This window comes from Aristolochia californica, unplaced genomic scaffold (assembly GCF_029961685.1).
Source record: "Aristolochia californica isolate CCGP_79_NKW_82.1479 unplaced genomic scaffold, dmAriCali1.0.hap1 SCAF_9, whole genome shotgun sequence".
Taxonomy (NCBI): domain Eukaryota; kingdom Viridiplantae; phylum Streptophyta; class Magnoliopsida; order Piperales; family Aristolochiaceae; genus Aristolochia; species Aristolochia californica.
The window spans coordinates 548,761-571,056 of NW_027182290.1; the positions used below are offsets into that span (position 1 = coordinate 548,761).

Sequence of the window (22,296 nt, forward strand, 5' to 3'; positions counted from 1 at the left end):
TGAATAATAGGTCTTTTCAGTGACTAATTATTTTGGGATAGAACCAAACTCAAATTTATCATGACACAAGTTTCATCTCAAGGTCATCCATTTGTGCCTTATCGGTATTGGTCTATATGGCAAGCCCATCTATTTGTTCTATTGGGGCTGGATGCTAGAGAGGGTATAAGTGTGGGTAGTAGACCCATATATAAAAATCGGTAAGGGATTTGTTGTTGTCTAAGGTTTATAGCTAAAAGACCTTGTTGGAATATTTATTTGTATCGATTAGGTCAGTCCTTATATTAGATCCGTGCGGTTGCTTTTCCTAAAAGGTTCGAACCTTTTAGCGCAAATGGTTTCAATATGGTATCAGAGTAAGGTTAGTCCCAAGTTTGAGTCTTGCTCCCACCTATTTCCATGAGCCACAAATGGCAACGTGCGGGGGAGTGTTAAAAAAATTTAATATCGACCAGGCCAATCCCTCTTATATTCATACCTGGTTTCAATAGACCTTCTAAGACTTGCATTTTGTAATTTTCTTTGTTCTTTGTACCCTAAAAGCCCACGTTTGTATAAAAAACGGTAGCTCCATATATTTCATTAAATTCTTTTACCATGGGTCAGGTTCAATTCACACTACCCCATTCACAATTAAGAGGATTGAGATTTCAAATATATAAAAATTTACAAAAAAGAATCCCCCAATCGCTGATCTGTTTAATAAATAGCCGTGCACGACGACAAAGTTCAGGCATCCCCAACATAATTAGATTCAGCAGCGATAGTCACAAGTTTCGTTTCTGCTCTGGCAGTCACTGTTGCGCCTTCCGACGACGAGTTCTGAAGACCTTCGATGAAGTCAAGCATCGTCTCCTCGCTCTTGTCATCTGAACCGAGATCGCAAACAATATTCACAGTTTGTTCAATATGATTGTAACTTATATAATACTTGAGAGATTTATAACTAACGGGATACTAGTCTTGGCACAGTGTGGCCCTTGGGATGATAAATTACTACAGGATCCACGAATGATTCCAGCAGCTTTTTCCCGTATGGCTTCAAGAAATCAGTCTCACCTGATCACACACAAACAGTTTAAGGTGGGTTTGTGTCAATTGAGAGCAAACATATATAACGAATCTCCCCTGGGTCAGCCAAAAATGGCGAATTTCCCCATGGATGTAGGTCGACGCATCTGAGTCTAACTGTAAATTATAAACGACAGGAATTACGAAAAGTAATACCTAGAAAGTGGAGGGACGGCACGTGAATCGGGGACGAGTAAGCGTTCTCCGCCACAGTGGGGTTAGCAAATTTCGCACCGCTGATAATTATGAGGCACTCGAGTTTTGGAACTCTTGTGAGAGCCAGTCCCTAAAAGAGAAGCCATGAAAATGGTCAAATTAGAATTCGTATTCAGTAAGTCTCCGAAATGGCCATTGAAAAGCTAAGTTACAGTTCTCTACATTTGCCTGAAGCCCCGCGAAACCAGCCGACAGGATCGCTCCCTGAGATTTTCTTCAATTTTTATTAGAAAAAGAACAAAGAAAGAATCCTATGAATTAACGTAGCAAAATCATTGCACACTCGTAAGCCAATTAAACAAATAAGAAGCCCACCTGTGAGAAACCCAAGAGACCATCGAAAGGTCCGAGTTTGATCATCTGTTCTTCAATGTACGCGATGCACGCGTCGAAGTTTCTGTACTCTGTGAATTCCTGAAATGAAATCAAAATCTGGTGAATTTGGAAATCAGAACAGCAAGCCGGGAATCGGAAATTCGGAATCCGACCTTGTTAAACTGAAACCACTCGTAATAGGGAGGCGGAAAGATGCCCTCGACATCGGACTTTCCCTCGGCGGGGAAAGGTGCATCGACGAAGACAAGATCGAGCTTCCCAAGGACGCTCTGCGGCCATTTACCGATCTGCTTTTTCATGATCTCCGCGCTCGTGCGGAATCCGTGAAGGCAGAGGAGCCTCAGCTTTCTTGCTTCGTCGCTTCCCATCGCGGCACGCTCCTTCCCGCCTCGCGTCTCTCCAAGTTGTTTGGAGTCCAAGACGCGAGGACCATCGTTTTTTTATAGCCGGAAGAAGACGGGAAGAAAAGCCAGGCTGAGAGTAGACTCGTATACGAACATGCCCTTCGTCATTGGCATTATTACAAAAATGAGCTTTATATTTAAACACGGCGTTATTTCCAGAGACAGGAAAAGAACGTCTCTTTGCGCGGCCGGTTTGAGAAATCAGAGCGGCAGTTAACCTTATTGAATGGCCTGAAATCGTGCCGGACAAAAAAACACAGGGAATTTTACCAAAACAACTATTTAAAACAACTTATTTTGAAAAATATTAACATCATCAAATTATTTTGAAAAATACTTAACTTTGACCGGTCCAATGCATACGTGTACAACACATAAACTTTAACTGTTTACATGTCACCACATCATCAGTTCAGTGAAGTTAGATGAATACGTCTGCCATATCATTATTTCACCATGTCATCTGCCACGTAAACTGCTATGTCATTAAATAAAAAATTAAATATTGTTTTTAAATAAAAAAATCAAATACACTGTTTATTTCCCCTCTCATCTTTCTCATCTCCTCTCCTCTCACCTTCTTGCCACCACTCGGCCTCGGTTTCCTGTGGCATTTCCCTCTCTCTTCTTACTGTCGTCGCTTAGCCTCGACCTTCTCTCCTCTCCTCTTGCCCCCTCTCCTCTGGCCCTCTCATCCCCGCTTGGCCTTGGCCTCTCTCCTCTTGCTATCGTCGCTCAACCTTGACCTCCTCTCCTCTCCTCTCCCCTCTCACAGTGCTTGCTGCCGTCGCTCCCCACCGCTCGGCCTCGACCTCGGCCTCAACTCAATTTAAAAATTATAAAATATTTTAAATCGATAATAAAATATGTTAAATTAGTAAGAGTAAGATTTTTTAATTAATTATATATTTATTATTTTTAATTATTTTAAATATAAGGTAATAATAAATTTGAAAAAAACGTATTGATAAATTTGATTTTTAAACTCAAAACTAAAATTTTCGAATTTTTTTATTAAAATAATTTTTAAATCAATAGTAAAAAGGTGTTAAAATGGTAAGAGTAAGATTTTTTATAACTTATTATTTTAAATATAAGGTAAAAAAAAGTGTACCAGTACATTTATTTTTTAAACTCAAGTAAAATTTTCATATTTTTTCAGTTAATAAATATTTTTAATTGATAATAAAAGGTGTTGTAAGATTTTTAATTGACTAATATATATTTTTAATAATTTATTATTTTGTAAATAATGTGATAAAAATTATACAAATAAATTGTATTTTTAAACTCTAAAATAATTTTTTTGTATATTTTTTCAATTTATAAATATTTTAAATTTCTAAATATTTTAAATCTAATTAGTATACTTATTTTATTTTTTATTTTTAAAATATAAAGTAATAAAATGTGTAACGATAAAAAATTTTAATTAATAAATATTTTTATTGATATTAAATGGTGTTAAATAAGTAAGAGTTAATTTTTTAATAATTTATTAATTTAGATATAAGGTAATAAAAAGTGTATTTTTTATTTTTAAATTATTTAATTTTTTTATCATTTAATAATGTGGCAATTAACATGGCAGAATGACCTAGCAAAATAATGACATGGCAAACTGTTTATCTTACTTCAGTGCACTGATGATGTGGTGGTATGTAAGCCGTTAGAGCTTATGTGTCGGAATTAGTATATGAATGGACAGTCCCCGGTTATTGTTTTTCAAAATAAATTATTTTAAATAATTATTTTGGTGAAATTCCCCACAAAAAAAAAAACACCTACGTGGACATAACCAAGCTCACATATTTTGAAAAAATCAAAGGGCACTCAAGAATCTTTTTGGCTTTCGGTTGTTCGCAGTGGCGGCGGTCAACCAGACGTCTCAAATTGCCATTGAAGTGTGATATCCAGAAAACAATCTGAGATGATTCGATGCTCGTTAATCGAAAGTCACTTCCTCCATGAATTGGGAATCCGACTCCAGCAACGCCATGCTCTCCGGCGGGAGACATATCTCCAAAACCACGCTCCCTCCGCCTTCCCTTCCCGGATACGCCGATACCTTCCCATCGAACTTGTTGGCGTAGCCGCTCCTAGCCGCCACTGCCTTGCCGCACCCGAACTCGCAGCTGTACAAGTCGAACCTCGGAGAGCTGCCCATCATCACACTACATGGATCGAACATCGAGAGGTTATAAATATGCGGCGCCTCCAGCCACTTGTTCACCATTTCTCTCACCACCCCGTCCGAGTGGCCGATGACGCTGAGGTGGAGTAGCCATGCCGCCCAGCCCAGGTCTTTTGAGAGAAGCTCCCCGATTGTGGTGGTTGCGCTCACGACCTGAATGCAGTTACCCAAGTACTCTGAACTCAGAGGCGGATCCAGCCTCGACCGGTTGTTGGTTGCGAGTCTGCAGGTTGTCTTTTGATCGATGGTCAAGTGCCGGCGGGTTCGCGTGATGCATTGCCAGACAAGGGCGCTGAGGGCTTGGAAGGAAGAGATGTCTCTTGTGTCCCGCTGCGCGTTTGCCTTGGATTTGAGTTTTTTTATGGCTTCTGCTGAGAAATGGAACATTCTTTCTCGGAGCGGTGGAGAAACGAATCGGTGGAGGTGCTGGCTTAGGTCGGAGAAGGGAAGAAAAAGAGGGGATTTGCAGTTGAGGAAGAAACGGTCGATGATGGGTTGGCGGGATATTTCGCCGTTTCGAGCCATCTGGTCCCATGCGTTGAAGAAATTGGTGAAAGCAGTGCCGTCACCCACAACATGGTTGAAATTGCAGCCGATGAAGACCCCATCTCTCAGTTCCGTGAACTGCACAGAGAGAAGAGGCAACGAGTGAGCGTCGTAGTTGATTGCACCCCCGTAGGGGAAGAACGATTTCACCACCTCCGGCACGTCGGTGGGGTCGAGGACATCCGAAACGGCCAGATCAGCCTTGGCATGGATGAACTCTGCGGCACCATTATTACAGTCGATAAAAACAAGCAACCGATTCTCATCGTTAGAGGACCCTTTTTGGGTAACCAGGCGACCTGCCAAAGGGTAAAAGACGGACAGCGTGCGAGCCAGGGAGCTTTTGAGACGATTAAGAAGCGGGGGATCGGAGGGAGGTGGGGTTTGGTAAAGAAGGCCCTTTTGGATGTAATGAACAGAAAGCATGGCTATGTCCCATGGAGCAAGGTTAATAATCGCATTCTGCTGGGGATCCAATGGAGGATCTGGGTTGATGGAGCATGTTGAGATGGGCTGAACTGGAGTGGAGACCATTTTGATGCGCAGAAGATGGAAACGGAAGGGGATAAAGAAAGCCAGTTGAAGAGCTTATTATGTTAAATAGGAAGTCGCATCGCTTCTTTGCTGTCATTTACACTATACCTTGGAACGATTGGTTGCCATCGCCCATCAGACTTGACCTCCGACGTCTTCTTATTTTTATATTTTCCGTTACAAGTTTCTACCCTACAAAACATTAAGAAAGAGAAAGATCGAGCTATATATCTATAGCCAAACAGAGGTTAGTTAATTTTACCAAAATAACAATATTAATTACACAATAAACAATTGGAAAAACTATTAATTTGACCCAATTAACAATATTAATGTCACAAACAATATTGGAAGAACTATTGATTCCTTAGACCACCACAAAAATCAAGAGAGGCCAGAACAATTGACCAGAAAAAATAAAATGAAAAAAAAAAAAGAAGCAAACCAATGAACTTGACTTTGCCTGGCTACATGTCGTACTCACTAATGCGACTAATCACACTCAAAGGACTTCAAATTAATAGTAAACCAGGCGAAAGTCCTGATTAGATGTGGTAGTGTCAGTGTAATCGTTAAGCAACATCTCTCTAAGGGTCCATGGCCATAGTATCAATAAAAGAAAAATCACTCCCAACTTAGATCGACATATTTACAAGAGATTTACACGCGAGTAATCCTAACCCTTCCCCAGGCAGTAATAATTGGTCAAAGTTTAGCCATGGAACACACCTAAATACAGGGAATTCGGTTCACCTAATCACGACCCTGAATGTTGAATCTCCAATTCCGTCACGTTCTCACCCTTTCTTCGAGTTAAAGTCAGCTTCCCAGCAGTATCATGGTCGGTCATTGCAGGTCAGATGTCATCTCATCAGATTCAAAATGCTGTACAGAGGTTGTTAACCTTCATGTTAGAGGAGCATTCCTGTTGGATCGGAATGACAGGTCCACAGAGTCTGCTCCGCTTTGGTTCAGATATTCTCACCCGTGAAATTGCTGCTGCAAGTGCATCAACTAGATCACAATCTTCTTGTTCATCTGTCTCCGGATTTGAACTTCCTGAAGACAAATCTCTAGAATAGCCATCTGGTAGGCGTGTAACAGGTAGCATACATCTACCTAAATCCACTGCTGATATTTGGGTTTGATGAGGTCCTCCAAGGATTTGAGGCTTCAATTTGACAGTTAGTGTTTGTAGTGAGGATACTGTATAGAACATGAGCCATGGATGTCCTGGAACCAATCAGTGGTAACAATCAGATCAGCTCTGATACAACTTAATAAAAATATGATAGAGCTCTGACTTTGTTTTTTAATGGTTAAGTTTGAATGGAATACCACTTCATGAGCCACACCCACTGAAAAAGAGCAAAATTATACTCACCCACAGTTTTCAAATTTCATTACATTCATCCCTCCCCATCTGTCAACCAGAAAATGAGTCAAAAGATCTTTTTCCTTTCACCCTTTCATCAATTCTTGTTAAATTAAAATCTTTTGGTCTTAAGAAAAAGCAAGGGGCCCTCCTCCTCCTCCTCCTCCTCCTCCTCCTCCTCCTTGACCTTGGAGAGAGATAGGGGGTGGGGAAGAGGACACCACTTCTTTATCTTTCTCTGTTTGCTCAGAAATCATGACTGAAGAAATGATGCCTCCTTTTTTCAGGAATCTCTGTTCATTTTGTGATGGAAATAGAGAGGTGAGATAAAAGAAGAGAAGGCCCCCATTCAAAATAGAGAAAGGGGAAGCCCCTCCCCTCTCTGATCCCACCCACTTCTCTCAATCTCAGCACCAAATTTCCCTCCTACACCCCATCTTCTCACTGTTTCTGCAGGAGAAATAGAGAGAAGGGGAGCATCTATGTCCCTTCACTTAAACCTGCATTCTGGAGAGGGCCTACTCTCCTCCAACCACTACCTCTTCCTTTTTTCTCCCGAGGTCAGGGCAGGTGGAAGAGATGACTCCTTTCTCCTTTTCTAAAAAACTTCTTAATTAAATAAAATTAAAGGAATAAAATTTTATTAGATTATTAAGAGCATTTGCTATATGCAAACAGAGAATGGGACAAGGGAAAAGAATTCAGTATAATTATCTATTTTCCAATTGAAGAGTGTAATTTCATGATTTTCCAAAGAGAAGTGAGGGTGTTATTAAACCTTTTCTATTTAATATCTTAGTTCACAATAAAGTATGAAAATCCTGTCAAATAGCATGGGTTCTGAACATGACACTAGAATAAAGCTGAAACTAGTAAAAACACCACCAAAAACACGTGAGCAAACATATGAAACAGAGAAAACATAAGAAAAGAGTGGATGGGGGGAAAGAGAAAAAGATTACTTAATACTTCATCAGCAGATATCCTTTTTGAAGCATCCCTTGTCAGCATTCGGCTAATTAGATCACGAGCAGTCCCAGAAATAGATTCCCAGACTCCATTGCGAAAACAAAGCTTAACAGTTTTAATTGCTTCAAAAACTGCTTCTACCGACTCTCTTTGAAATGGGAGAAACCCCACTAATAGGGCATGAAGGAGTACTCCTGCACTCCATATATCAACCTTCTCTGTGTAATTGCCAACGAGAACTTCAGGGGCCACATAGGCTGGACTTCCAGCCAAACCAGATAAGTGCTGACCTGCAGGAGGTTTTTCTTGTCAGCTTTAATTCCATTTCCAAGACTACTTAAAAAGAAATTGAGAAGAAGATAAACAGTTTTTAGTGCATTGACCGAAGAGGTCACTGCAGCAAAACTACAAGACAGGCATCATTCAAACCGGGTGTCCACTGAGAGACAATAAACAGTAACAAGCTAAAAAAAAAAAAAAAGGAAACAGATAACCCTTATGAAGCAACAACCAAAAACCTGAGAAATAAGCATATGTGTAATTGGTGCCAGGGTGATTGGTAACTGGTTTGTACTAGGTTTTCTTGAAGACTTTTACATACATTCTAAGTATAAAACAATAATAATCGTCATTTACAAATGACTTTTTAGAAAAACTATTTGTGTTGGAACAGGAAATATGTTCAAGATGAATTTATTTGTCCCATGGCTATGACATAAACGAGCTAATCTTGCTCGATTTTGTTCCATAACTTATACCTGACTTCTATCTTTTTCTTTTTCTTTTTGAAAATGGTAATATGCTTTTATAGATAAAGGCAATTAAAATGATCCATGAAGCTTGACACAAAGGCAATTTGTCCCAAGATTACATAGGTCGGGAGTTTCCTACGGAAAGGTGCTCGCAGGAGACCCCCACTTTAGCTAGATGATCACCAAGGTCATTAGCAGAGGAAGGCACATGTCTCCAATCAATCCTCCAAGAAGTGGAGAGATTAGAAACTTCATGAAAAAAAAAAAAAATAGCCCATATACCTGATCTGTGACATGCCCCTTTTTTATGCCTAAACTTCTATTTTCAGCTATTACCTTTTTATCTCAGAAGCATTAATGTGAACTAGAGACCATCAAACCTAAAAATGGCCCTTTTAGCAAACAAACATTTCTGAAAAAAGTAAGAAATTGGAAGAAGGAAAGAAAGAGAGAGAAAATAGAGAGAAGAGAGAAGACAGTGTGATGGAGGCAGCACACATTGAGGAGAGAAATCAAGCCCACCTCTGTTTTTTTATTAACTTAAGTAAGTTATATTACAAAAGTACAATAATGCCCCTCGTAAGTCCTTTCTTCATAACTTAAGTAATACTACTCCATATCTCATAAAACTTGGAACATAAGCTCCTAACATGAAATATGACCTGTAGTTATCTCCAGATACATATCCCAGAAGTGAAAAATAACCAAAATACCCTCACATAGATTTAACACTTCCGCTCAAACTGGAACATATGTATCAAGAAGCCCCAATGAAACACAAGGTTGCTAGCAATGAAGATAGCCGTCTGATTATCATAGTGGATGGTCATGGGCTTTGTAGTATGAAAACTCAAATCTTGTAGTAAAAGTTCACTAACAGTATGAGCCATGGTTCTGTACTCAGATTTTGCATTTGAGCGAGCCACCTGCATTTTATTTCTTACTCTTCCAAATCACTAAGTCCACCAACAAATACACAATACTCTGTAGTGGACTTTATATCCAATTTTTATCCTGGATAGTTTGCATCCAAATATGCATCAATTTCAGGTGGCCATGGGCTCATACAATAAACCTTTTCTCTTGTGAATATCGAAAAATTCTTTGAGTTGCCTCCAAATGAATCTTATGGGAACAATCCATAAATTGACTGACCATAGTAACTGCAAATGATATACCTAGACGTGAAACAGTGGCATAAATAAACTTGCCTACCAGCCACAAATACATAGTCTTGTCTCTGAGTTCTGTATTGAATTCTTCATATACACTTCTTCATCCAAGTCACCATATAAGAAGGCATTTATAATGCCCAATTGGAGTAATGGCCAGCCCTAGGTCACTGCTACTAAAACAAGTATCCGAACAGAAGATAACAGGGTTACAGGGAAAAAAGTTTCAAATACATCCATACCATAAGTTTGGGTATACCCTTTAGCCAAAATGTGTGTTTCGTACCTTTCAATAGATCCATTAGCATTGTATTTCACAATATATACCCAATGACATCCCACATCTGTCACCCAAGAGGCAACTCACATAGTATCCATGTCCCACGATCTAGTGGAGCATTCCGCACTATTTTCACAAAGGAGATGACAACACTTTCTGCACTGAAGAAGGAATAATACAAAAAGATAATGATAGAGCAAACGTTTCAAAGGACCCTAATAGAGAATAAAAAGATACAAACTAAGAAAAAGGATACCCCGTACATGTACAAACACCTTTATGGACAACAACGAGAAGAGGAAGATCACTTACCTCAGGTACCTCAAACAAAGAAGGTGCTAGCTCAAATTGAAGGTAGGTCTTTTGTAGTGTTGTCACATGGTTTCTGTGTTGATACACCTACAATGGTTTGGATACTGAATTGGTAGCAATGAACAAGACAAGTCTACCACAAAAGTAAGAGCAATAGGATTACACGGAAGGGCAACACTAGATAATGAACCAGACAAGTAGAAATATGGGGTCTTAAAAAAATGTAATATTAGAGGACAGGTTTTTCTTGTTGATGAACAATAACATTTATACCCCTTTAGTGTTCTAAAGTACCCTAAGAAAACACATTTCACAGCTTTAGGAGAAAGTGTCAAACGCCTAGCCAATACAACCCAAAAGACCGGTCTGTTAAGTGCGGAAAGCCAAGTACTTAACCCATGTGGACCAGGGGCGGACAGAACCTAACCCAGGTGGACCGGAACCACCTAGCTCTGACACCTACCATTCCCGTTCCCTATCGCTTCTGTCGGAATTCAAACGCGGAACGTGATGCTCAACTCTGATACCATGTCAAACGCCTAGCCAATAGGACTTCCTAAGAGGTCACCCATCCTAGTACTACTCTTGCCTAAGCATGCTTAACTTCGGAGTTCCGAGTCAGACGCCTAGCCAATACAACCCAAAAGATCGGTCTGTTAAGTGCGGAAAGCCAAGTACTTAACCCAAGTGGACCAGGGGCGAACGGAACCTAACCCAAGTGGATCGGAACCACCTTGCTCTGACACCCACCGCTCCCATTCCCTACCGCTTTCATCGGGATTTGAATGCGGAACGTGATGCCCAACTCTGATACCATGTCAAACGCCTAACCAATACAACCTAAAATACCGGTCTTTTGGGTTGTATTGGCTAGGCGTTTGACATGGTATCAGAGCTGGGCACCACGTTCCGTGTTCGAATCCCGGAGTGCAGCAGTCCCGAACCCGAGAACGGTGGGTGTCAGAGTGGTTTCGTCCACTATGGTTAAATGTTTTGCTTTCTGCATCTAACAGACCGGTCTTTTAGGTTGTATTGGCTAGGCGTTTGACAGAAAGTTTATCTGTTGTGGAACCAAAGACGTAAAAAGCAAACACAACCAAATACAAGAGCACACAAGGGAAATAACTCAATATCAGACTCGAGAAAATGAAATGGATTTTTTCCACCAAGCACTGAAGACGACATGTATTAATAAGAAAACTTGAGAACCGCATCGCCCCAAAAATATTTAAGAAGATACATATGAAATAACAACGTGCACACAATTTCTAAGCAAATGGCAATTTTTTTCTTTCAGCAATAGCATTTTACACACAGGAAGATTGATGAATAATGCCAGTGGATTGACAAAAAAAGTAAATTTATGGTTCATAAACTCAAGTGCATTGTCGATACACAAAAGACAAACTGAAGCACCAAATTGAGTCTTTATTTCATTATAAAAATTTTGGAATACATCAGACACTTCCGACTTTTCTCTAGTAGATACACCCATGTAGATCTACTAAAATCATCAATCAATGACACAAATTATTTATCAAATGTATTGACTACATGACATGGTCCCCATACATTAAAATGTACTATTTCAAAAAGACTATGACTAGAAGATTGACTAGGAAGTAAATGATGCTTCCAAAGTTCACAGAATTCCCACTAAAACTAAGATGGAGATGACAATATAGGAGGATAACTTTGTTGGAGACAGATGACCTAGTTGAAGATGCCACTAGACGGGCGTACCATGTATATGAAGTGCAGAAGAAGCATGTGATGAAGATCCCTCCAAGTGATTCAATCCATCTCTTTGATGGCCTGAACCAATCATCTTTCTCATCTAGAAGTCTTGGAACACACAATGAGTAGGATGAAAAGTTATTGAGCAATTCAAAGACTTCGTGATTTGACTTACTAAGAGAAGAATGACAGAAAATTTAGGAACTAATAAAACAAAATCAAGAAGCAAAGAAGAAATAGGCTGAATAGATCCTACTCCAACTACCGAAGATGAGCCAACTACAAGTGTAACTTGTTTACATGGCGAAGATTGACTAAATTTTAAAAATAACAAAGACATACCCAATATATGAGAAGATGCACCAGAATCAATAAACCATGTGGACACTAGACGCACATGTAAAGCTGACTCGACTTTGCTAGAGTAGTTGTAGCAAGAGGAGTGGATTGAAGCACAGACCTAGAAGCAGAAGTCAGTTGGGCCATCCTTAGAATTAATTAGTGCATCTCATCGGAAGCACCATGTACAATAATGCATACAAGAGTTGGAAAGGTCTCAATGCCCCTAAAAACAAAAGAATTTGCCCATGCTAGTTTACCATACTTCTCCTAATATTTTTCTGAAATATGATTGGTATGTCCACAATGGCACACCTTTGATCACCTCTACCTCTGCCATGGCTTGAGCCCTCTTGGCCTCTGCTCTGCTGCTACCACCATGGCCACGACTAGCTTTTACTAACAAGATTCATGCTGAATATTAACAGCAGCAACAGCAATAGTAGGAGTTTTCTTATTACCATGTGGGGCACTACTGGTTCTACATGCAAAACCCTATTAAATGCATTGCAGAGCAAAGGAACTGCATCTGAAGCAAGCAACTAGGCTCATACTGCATCATGCTCGGGCTCGAGACCTTCCAAAAAGTTTGCAACATAAATTTGCCCTTGTTGTATCCTCAAATGTTTCTCATCAGTAGTAAAAGGGAGATAAACACTGATCTCCTGTAGGATATTTTTAACCAACCAAATCATGACTTAGCTATCTTTAGCTTCCCAATCATCGTTCACTGGAATAGGGAGATCATCTCTCAAGTATTTAGTCTTACAATTGGCTTTTAGGTAGATCTGAACTGATTTTGACCAGCTTAGGTAATTCTGGCCACTCAACTTCTCTGTATTTATCACAATGATGTCTTTGCCATCTGAATAACTTGTCTCCTCAGTTGGCGTAAATACTTCATTGGAATCAGCCATCTCAAAAACTCACAAAAGTCAATAATCTAGATATGCGCAGACTAGGTGGATGCCACATAACATAATTAGGGCACGAAAAATAGCAAAGACTTGTATCTCAAACCAAATCAACCACCAATAGTCCAAAAACCAAGCAATAACACCAATATTACGGTCAATTACTGGTCGTGTCACCTATCAGAAGTGATGCTTACAATAGAGAGCATATGCAGGCAAAAATTAGAAGATTTAAAGGGCAGAAAACTTTCATAGAACTAATCTAATCAGCAGTAGCAACTATTAACCCTAGGATTATGGTAGAAAGAAATGAAAAAGGCCTGACTTTTAACTTCAATCAGATGAACATATGGAAATTCCCCTTTTTTGAAATATGCAAACTTCAAGAAGAGGAAAGAAGAACGCCTATGAAGGTTTGAAACAGGACCTTACTGCTCTAACACCATGTAAAAAGCAAGAAACTGGAAAAAGGAAAAAAATAGAGAAAAAATAGAGAGAAGAGAGAAGAAAGTGTGCGAGAGGCTGCACACATTGAGGAGAGAAATCGAGTCCTCCTTTCCTTTTATTAACTTAAGTGAGTTTTATTACAAAAGTACAATAATGCCCATTATAACTCCTTTCTTCATAACTTCAGCAACACTAATCCAAATCTCACCAAACTTAGAATATAAGCTCCTAACATGAAATATAACCTGTAGTTATCTCCAGATACATATACCAGAAGGGTAAATGACAAAAATACCCTTACATAGATTTTAACAATTTTTCACCTGCAACCACCATGCTTGTGCAAGTATGATTGTCAGTTGTCACAGCTGCAAATATAGATCTTATCTCCATATATGTTGAAAAGCTGGATATATATAAGACCACAGTAATAACATATATAAATGACCTAGCTGTCACATAACTTCAGGCAACAACAAAGAAAAATAACCAAAGCAGATGAAGAACTAGGCATGCAACTTTAAAAATACTTGTTGGACAGAATAATCATAAAAGACATCATAAAATTCAAACAAAATCTAGAAAGACACCTAAGTCTGTAGATGAATTACCATCAGAGACTCGAACCGCTAAGCCAAAATCTGCCAACTTCAGCTGACTAGCAGTTGCTAAAAGAATATTCTCAGGTTTTATATCTCGATGAACAACCCCCATTTCATGACAATACTTGATAATCCCAACAACCTCCTTCAGCAACTTAGCAGCTCTTTGTTCTGAATATCTCCCTTCTTTAACCATGTCATCAAGTAGCCTTCCCCTTGGACACAGTTCCATCACTAGATGAAAAGAATCTGAATCTTCATATACAGCTTGCAAAGTCACAACACCAGGATGCCCAGAAAGGTGTTGCATAATCTCCACCTCCCGGTGAACAGATTCTCCACCTGATTTCTTCAAACTCTTGCAGGCAAACTCTGCCCCACCAGTCTTACTGTGACAGACCCTCACACACCCGAACTTGCCCTGACCTATCTCATGTCCCAATATGTAATCTTGCTCAAGTTTCTTCTTTCTACCTATTCGGGTAGCGGATTCAATACAACCTATTTTCCTCTTATGGCCTCTTCCAGGTGAACCAGATCCTGAGGTTCCACAAGGTGGGGCTGTGACAATGCCAGTGACTCTACTGTTACAAGAACCAATAAGGTCAGTCTTTTTCTGTTCTTTGCATTTTTTCTTCTGCCTACGATCTTCCAATGATAAGTGTGACCCAATATGTGACAATGGCACTGGTATACAATGTTCCGGTTCAATTTCTGTCCCACTACCCTTTCTCTTCCGCCGTAGCAACTCCATATCGAAATGCAACGTTTAGCTATCAGACACCAAAAAAGTTCTCCAACTCTCTATATGAAGCTAATGAACGTCCTTCTGCAAGCAGGATATATCTAAGTTCCAAAAGTCAAAACTCATAACATTAAGGAACTCCTAAAAAGGGAGCAAAAAAGATTCATAAAATATTTGATTGTTCTACTCAGGATAAAAATCTGTTCGGACCAACTAAGGAGAAAACAGCTCTCCAGACAGATTCAAGAACTGATTTAAACCTGCAGCAACACAAACCAATGTGAGCATAAATTTCAGCAATTGCCACTAAAAGAAGAAGGAAGCTCTGCAAGGAGCATCAAGAAGAGCAAATTCCCACCTTTCAGCAAAAGCCTCTTGTTCTTCTTCTTCCGCCGCATCTGACGCAAGGCAGGAAGAAGTCAGCATCGCCAGGCCGCAAATCATACAAATGAACTGAAATTTGGCATACCAACCAAATGAAACCCATAAGTTTCACCATTCGAACAAAAGAAAAACCAAGGTTTGACACCCAAGGCACTAAAACATGAACAATAGATACTCCATAACCAAAATAAAACCCAAGAGACGTAGCAGAGAGGAAAAATAATAGCACAAGAGAAATGAATATAGCAAAAAGCTTACAAATTTGAATTCTCAACAACCAAATTTCACAATCAAGCCGTGCTTTTATTGTGGAAATGTTTGAAGTGGCGATTATTAGAAGAACTTGCAGTCTACATGCTTCTTTTACTTCTCCGCCACAACGAGAAACACCTTTTAGCCTCCTAACTAGGCTCTACTTGTGTTTCCTTTTGAAAGTTTATCAGGCACCACAGTTAGTCATTAGACATTGGACGATGTACAGGGTCTAGGAGTAATTTCCCTTAATAGTGCATACGAATGTGCACAAGTGAACATGGGCCCACACACGTCACACCAATAAAAGTGGAAGTGGCCCTGCAAGAAGATTCGACAATGCTCAATTAAGTATAGTCTATACTTCAGTAAGATAAACTTATTTAATTTAATTAGATTACTAAAATGTTATATAATAACTATTATAGTTGGTCATAAGTCTGCAACAAACAGAAGATTGTACACCTTTTATTGGTCACTTTATCAGAATGGGTTTATAATCAACAATCCCAGGTCTAACAAGTCTCTAACTCTATACTCCCAACTGGAAAACCTTTCAGGAGACCATTAAGCTGTATCTCAAGTCCCAACTAGAGATTGCTACATGCTCATATTAATTTAAATAACAATAAGAGAGAGGGGTGAGGAGGTTGGAGATCCCTCCCCCAGCAGTACTGAAAAATGGAGAGGCAAAAGGGGCAGCTGCACTCCTCTTGTCTATGCCAGAAGTTGCTAGCCCATCCCTCCCCCCTCCCTCAGTGACTTGGTCAAACAGATTACTAGGTAAGGAGTAAAACTAGGCCTGGTAAACTTTGATTGTGTGTCTTCAGACTCAATGAAGACATCAGGTCCAATTGAACCTGACCCAACCAGCCAAGCCAATCTGATTCTGATAACACTAATGTAGAGTTCTTCAAAAAATTTAATAAATAACTTTGTTTCTCAGCTAGTAAAAATATTATCTTGCTGCCTCTAGTTTTTTCAGACAAACCTACTGGACTTGCTTTCTGTTATTTGGTTCATATTTAAGAGCAGACAAATTAACTTACCCTCAACACAAAGTATCTCCATTGAAAAGTTCTGCAGCTACTCATATCTAGATATACTCGTGAAGTTGTCTTGAACGTGTCAAATGTCTCATAAGAAGAAAAACCACAAAGACAATAAAGCTAATAGACATGAAACAGATCAAAACCATAAGCCCACTCGAGGAAAAGGTCCAGAATTCCTATCATTAAAACTGAAAAACGAAAAAAAGGGAATTTTTATCACAACTTCATAGGATGTTTCAAGTTACAAAAAACTAAAATGTGGTAACAAATGAGACTTAGTTTGTGCTGAGTTAAATATACAACAAAGATTCATGAAACCGATTCCTCCCCTTACATAGAAAAAAAGGAAAATTTTGAATCGGAATGTCATTCAGAGAACATCTCTTTTAGCCATCACACAGGTACTGAATCATCCATCACAGAAGAAACTTCTGATCAAACAACCACCACCGCTTTCCAGATGTCTTGAATGTTTTCATGCTTGTTACCCGGTTAACTATTCAGATAAAAATGCACTAAAGATCAGATGTGTCACTACATTAATGTAGTTGTTGCAATATAAGAAGCAGATGAGCTTGCCGTCCTCATAACTTTTGAATGAGATAGTTTATCTTCTAAAATCAGAACTTCACCTAAGATAAGTGACAGCGGCATGTATCTAATCTTTTCTCACTAGATTGAATCAAGTTAGAGACACAGAACATCCCTCCCTTACTATTTCGAGAAAGAGGATACTAAAAAACTTTCACTTGAACGAGGCCTATTATATTTATTTCCAGCTAGGAGAACCATCCCAACTTCAAGAGTCCATGTTAGTCAATTTCGAGACCAGTTTAAAGACGGGTATTCGTTCAGTTTAAATACTTAAGCCTTTGTTTTCGAACCAGTCCTTGGACGGATATGGAGCGCTTTCAATTTCATAGAACCAAAGAATCCGTGACGGTTAACTCCTCATACAAGAAGTTCTACCCGTAAAGAAAAATGTATGTCTAATCGAATACACAAAATGGAATCTACTCCTATAAACCAACGCTAATGTACTAGGATCCTGAAAAAAGGGAAAGTTGATCTCAAGCAGACCAGGTGGAACCGGCCCAAATTTCTCCTCAGTAAGTAAAAAACAAACACAATAGATAACCAATCTCGTCCATTACAGTAACGAGTTTACACAACACACAATATTATTGCAGTGAGCAACACGAGTCTTTTGTGCAAAAGTAAATCGCCCGATCGAGAGAGAGAGAGAGAGAGATTTACCAGTCCGACGGCGGGATCGCAGGGGGAGATGAGGCCGAGAAGAGGGAGACGAAACGAAGAATGGGGAGAAGGTAGCGACAGTGACGCGGCGCCGAGACGCAATGAAGCGGAGATCCGGAGAGAGACTGTCAGGCATATTAGATAGCCCGATAATTTTCCAGCACACGGTTTTCCGGCCTCGCTTTGCTTGGAAAACCCTGGCCGGAAAATCGAGATACGAAATTTTCTGCTAGACATGTATTTCCAGGAATAGTTAGAGAAAAAAAGATTACCAATATTTTCTGGAAAAATCTAACAATTAATATTTAATAAAATATTTTTTATTTGGAATAATTTTCTCTTAACAGTTAAAAATGGATACACCTTAACAAAACCCGGTACTTGTATAGATACTATACTCTAATAAGAGGCCATTTGTACTCTTTTCTTTTTAAATATTATCAGACAAAAGTAATTGCTCTTAATAATTACACTGTTGATTTGATCTTTGTTTTTTTTAAAATTTTTGCTAACAAGAAAATTTATCTTTTTAGATATTATTAGACGAAAGTAATTGCGCTTAATAATTACACTTGTTGATTTAGTGCGATTGATGAATAGTAAAGCTCCTGAGATCATGACCCACAGGAGAAAGTGAGCTCAAGAAAGCTCATGAGCCAGAATAAGAGTTCCTGTTAGGCTTTAACAAATACTGTACAATTGAGATCCACCATGGCTCAATCAAGGTACTGAGAAGCCAGGAATTGTCTAAGAACAGTCTTATAGCTGAAGAGCCCGGAACACAATGAAATGCCACCAATGAAAATACCCGCTTGATATATGGCCGGCACTTTAAACCATGTAATGATGCACGTTTGTGAGTCTAAAAACCCCCCTTTTGATCTTCTACAACTTCATTAAGCTTCCGCAAAATCGTTTGCACTGCAACATGAAACATGAAGGGGGGTTTCACCATTTTTTATATGGCTGAAAGTACAGAGACCAACTTTCGGTAGAAAAAAAAATGAAAGCAACCCACATTGCAAAAAAGGGTGTTCGTACAAAAAATAAGGGTATAAATCATTCAAAACTACATCAAAGTAAGCTGATGGATTGAAAATCGTCATTTCATAAAATGGAATAAAACAAATTGTTAAAGTGAGAATCCCCCTCTTCAATCATCATTTTTTCCAGCAACAAACCAAGTTAAATCTATTTTTTAACAGAACAACAACCACTATATAGCGTCTGCCAGTTTTATTGCTTCTGATGCATGAACTCTCTTCTGTACACACTGCGGGATCCCAAACCTCAATCGGCTTCAAAGTTACACCCAAGATATGAGTCAATGGTTCGTGATGCCAACAATCAAACATATATCACCTTCTCAATGAGCCTGAGACCACAACCTTCATTGTCTTCCAAGCAACTCAACTTTTTCCACGTAAATTTTGAAACATGCATAGACCACAACCTGAAAAATAACTAGCATTTATATCCAAGAGGCACATGGCTGTAGTAAAGTTTCCATTTCTTTTGGGTGTTCATGGACTCTAATTTTGAAGAGAATAAGATCTGACTACCGGGAAGCAGATGTCATCAACAAGGTTTGTCTTCCAAGCTACAGCAACTCCACAACCTTCTCCACATAAATTTTGAAAAATGCAAAGACCACAACCTGAAAAATCACTAGCATTTATATCCAAGAGGCACATAGCTGTAGTAAAGTTTCCATTTCTTTTGGGTGTTCATGGACTAATATTGAAGAGAATATGAGTTCCAGGAAGCAGATGTCATCAACAAGGTCCCCACTCTGGCAAAACAGTCTTATGTCGCAACGATTCCAGCTCTTGTGTGTAGAGGAATTGAAATGTTGTTTTGTCCACTATCAAATGATTATGGAACATGTATGAACATTCTAATACTGCAGAAAGATCCATATGATTGGGGCGATGACCCAATAGCAGACCATCTGTAAAGAGGACATGGTGAGAAGATTATCAAATTCCCCTACAACTTCCCTAAGCATAAACTGGGACACAACGGATTATTGAGAGTTGAGATGGACCCCTCCTTCCTCATCCCAAAATAGTTGTTGTCAGAACACTTGAGCTTAATATGGTTATGAGAACAACTTTCAATAAGCTGAATTTATCCTTACTTCCAGGTCACGAGCTCAAGAATTTCTAGAGGATCACAACTAACATGGTTAAATTTGAGAGGCCAGGATTTCAAACAATTCTCTAATGGTGCTTCAATATTGCTTTGTCTCCTCTTATAGTGCTTACGTGCAAGCTATGTTGTTTCTCCCAACGTAAGGAATAAGAATGCCATCAAGTTCAAAAATGCCGGAGACAGTTGAGAAAACCACAGGAATTCAGAACATCTGGCAGGATAAGTTCCCCTAAACTAAGAATACTGCTGCCAGGAAGAAATGTATGCTTGTCTCAACATGGTCTCTAGATTTTTTCTTGTCTGGAAAAGTTGGAGATTTTAGTAAAAGGCAAAAGAAGGAACACAATCACAATCCCCACTGGAGCTAATCATTGACAAGAGAGGCAGTGGAAAAAGAAATTTAAGGAGCATGAACAACAAGAACTTGCTAGTCAGATCCTTACCTAGCCTATAAGCAAGCCCATTAGCTGTTCTAAGTGCGTGCTTGCAAACAATAGACCAAGCCTTAGTCATGTCATGAATTGTGTTAAGGATATTATCCAAATCTCCCAGAAGCATTAGCCTTGCCATGGTCCTTAACATTTAGAGAATCTCCTTCAGTCATCAAAGTACACGTGAAGTCCATAAAGATTAATTCCAGCAAGGACCTCAATTCAACTTCACTCGAATCAGTAGAAGCAAGAGGCCCTGTTTACGCAAACGGAATATTTCCTTCCAAGTTTCTAAACACAGCCACATGCCGATCCTGGGATCCCTTTGGCACTGCTACCAAAGATTAATGTGATAGAGCCTTGAGATGGAGGGCGTCCAAGATGCAACAGTTTATACACTATTTGGAATATGATGGTGCATATAGCCTTTTTTTTCCATGAGGAACAATGCATATAATCATGGTTCATATTTTTGTTGTCAGGATCTTCTTTTTGATGATTTTCCAGGTTCAGGAAATTTGAATGAAGAAAATCTCAAGACACTGTTCTACCACCAGTTATTTCACCTGTGTGTCTTTTTCCATCATCTCAAGAACCCTGGCAGGTGGTCTTTGTGCACGAACATGGAGCCTGAGTAATGAATGGTAAATTGGTAAGCTTGTAAGTTTAAATTTGTATAGAACTTCAACATACACCATTGCGTCATCAATGTTATTCATTTCCTCAAAATACTGCAATATAGCCATTAATGTCGTATGCGGTGGCCGCCAATTACATTCTTCCAACAAAAGACAACCATTTTTCATAGCCTCTATTGCTTTGGGCATCTCTTTCTTTTTCACCCATCCCTCCATAAGAATTTCCCATGTCTTATAGTTTGGGGATGCACCCTTTTCTATGGTTTGATCATGTAACATTTCTGCCTTCTCCATGAAACCCATCCTCATGTAAGCACTTAACAGGACATTAGAAACTCTGACATCATAATTCCTTAATTTATTTTCCCAAGTCATGAACACCCTCTCAGCTTCCGTAATTTCGCCAAGCTTCACCAAACATGACAATACACACTTGTAATGTTCACAGGTGATTCTCCCTGGCACCTTTTTACTTGCTTCCCACAAGCGAAGAACTCCACTTTTATTTCCCAGTGCAGTATAAAGTGTAATAAGAAAGAAGTAACCAAGCCGATTCTTTGTTGATAGCTTCCCCTCTGCCGCTTTAAGGGAATCAAGAGCTTTCCCAGAAAGTCCAGATTTAATATAGAAGTTGGCTAAGGTACAATAAGTGCTCCAACCAACCTTTACATTCTTGTCATACATCATCTCCTTATAAATGATCTCAGCATAAGGAACCCCAGATAAGGCATGTGCAGCACTCATCCACAAGTTATAGGAAAGAACATTACGAGGGATACTGTTTCGTTTCATCTCTTTGATGAATAGTGGTACCTTTTTGAAGTGACCTGTTGTTATATATAGTTTCATCATCTCATTGAAAGGGTGTGGGGTTGCAGTTAGACCCAAAGCCTGCAATTTCGACATGAATGATTCAGCTTCTTCTATATTTCTTGCTTTTACATAATGATTGAGAAGAGGGAGACATGCAGCCTTCAGTGAAGATATGTCAGGAATATTTGTAAAATACTCCTCAGCCTCGTGTAGATCATGGACTTTTAAAATTAATTCTAACCTCATGGCATGATCGGCAGCTGAGATCTTGCAATTGGCTTGTCTTGCTTCCATCCACATTAGTATCTGCATTTAGCAGATAAAAGAAAAGAAGTAGGTGCCTAAAATTTTTTTCAACAAAATAACCTGA

General features: G+C 39.2%; 4 protein-coding genes across 10 annotated transcripts; all 4 read right to left on the minus strand.

Moving 5' to 3' along the window:
- Positions 1–626: 626 nt before the first annotated feature.
- LOC137941951 (uncharacterized) lies at positions 627–2,021 on the minus strand. 2 transcript variants are annotated; one of them, XM_068787579.1, is made up of 6 exons: positions 1,776–2,021; positions 1,603–1,701; positions 1,450–1,491; positions 1,228–1,357; positions 952–1,059; positions 627–869 (listed from the first exon to the last, which is right to left on the minus strand). In XM_068787579.1, exons 1-6 carry the CDS (start codon positions 1,989–1,991, stop codon positions 730–732), a joined length of 735 nt encoding a protein of 244 aa, XP_068643680.1. In that variant the 5' UTR covers positions 1,992–2,021; the 3' UTR covers positions 627–729. The 2 variants fall into 2 exon arrangements, with proteins under 2 accessions (XP_068643680.1, XP_068643681.1); XM_068787580.1 differs by lacking the exon at positions 1,450–1,491.
- Positions 2,022–3,797: 1,776 nt separating this feature from the next.
- On the minus strand, positions 3,798–5,318 carry LOC137941306 (uncharacterized acetyltransferase At3g50280). The gene has a single exon (XM_068786655.1). The coding sequence runs from the start codon at positions 5,299–5,301 to the stop codon at positions 3,973–3,975; it is 1,329 nt and encodes a 442-aa protein (XP_068642756.1). The 5' UTR covers positions 5,302–5,318; the 3' UTR covers positions 3,798–3,972.
- A 470-nt stretch (positions 5,319–5,788) lies between these two features.
- LOC137941042 (serine/threonine-protein kinase PEPKR2-like) lies at positions 5,789–18,059 on the minus strand. Of its 6 annotated transcripts, none has more exons than XM_068786266.1 (6): positions 17,891–18,059; positions 15,304–15,398; positions 15,156–15,205; positions 14,210–15,029; positions 7,639–7,935; positions 5,789–6,534 (listed from the first exon to the last, which is right to left on the minus strand). In XM_068786266.1, exons 4-6 carry the CDS (start codon positions 14,952–14,954, stop codon positions 6,179–6,181), a joined length of 1,398 nt encoding a protein of 465 aa, XP_068642367.1. In that variant the 5' UTR covers positions 14,955–15,029; positions 15,156–15,205; positions 15,304–15,398; positions 17,891–18,059; the 3' UTR covers positions 5,789–6,178. The 6 variants fall into 6 exon arrangements, with proteins under 6 accessions (XP_068642367.1, XP_068642362.1, XP_068642366.1 ...); XM_068786261.1 differs by adding an exon at positions 15,588–15,902 and having other exon boundaries at positions 14,210–15,205; XM_068786265.1 differs by lacking the exon at positions 17,891–18,059 and adding exons at positions 15,588–15,902; positions 16,631–16,658 and having other exon boundaries at positions 14,210–15,205.
- Positions 18,060–18,800: 741 nt separating this feature from the next.
- Positions 18,801–22,224, minus strand: LOC137941304 (pentatricopeptide repeat-containing protein At5g27460). Its single transcript, XM_068786653.1, has 2 exons — positions 22,168–22,224; positions 18,801–22,004 (listed from the first exon to the last, which is right to left on the minus strand). The coding sequence occupies exon 2, from the start codon at positions 21,963–21,965 to the stop codon at positions 21,033–21,035; it is 933 nt and encodes a 310-aa protein (XP_068642754.1). The 5' UTR covers positions 21,966–22,004; positions 22,168–22,224; the 3' UTR covers positions 18,801–21,032.
- Positions 22,225–22,296: the final 72 nt, after the last annotated feature.

Bases quoted from the DNA above. Each gene is read 5' to 3' on its own strand.
- LOC137941304 (XM_068786653.1), bottom strand. From the start codon at position 21,965: ATGATGAAACTATATATAACAACAGGTCACTTCAAAAAGGTACCACTA.
- LOC137941951 (XM_068787579.1), bottom strand. From the start codon at position 1,991: ATGGGAAGCGACGAAGCAAGAAAGCTGAGGCTCCTCTGCCTTCACGGA. The intron at 1,492-1,602 runs GTGGGCTTCTTA...AGAAAATCTCAG, and splicing joins GTCTCTTGGGTTTCTCACAG to GGAGCGATCCTGTCGGCTGG. The intron at 1,358-1,449 runs GTAGAGAACTGT...CTTCTCTTTTAG, and splicing joins TCGCGGGGCTTCAGGCAAAT to GGACTGGCTCTCACAAGAGT.
- LOC137941306 (XM_068786655.1), bottom strand. From the start codon at position 5,301: ATGGTCTCCACTCCAGTTCAGCCCATCTCAACATGCTCCATCAACCCA.
- LOC137941042 (XM_068786267.1), bottom strand. From the start codon at position 14,954: ATGGAGTTGCTACGGCGGAAGAGAAAGGGTAGTGGGACAGAAATTGAA. The intron at 7,936-14,209 runs GTAATTCATCTA...AACCTCCTGCAG, and splicing joins AGCGGTTCGAGTCTCTGATG to GTCAGCACTTATCTGGTTTG. The intron at 6,535-7,638 runs GTAATCTTTTTC...GATTGGTTCCAG, and splicing joins ATCTGCTGATGAAGTATTAA to GACATCCATGGCTCATGTTC.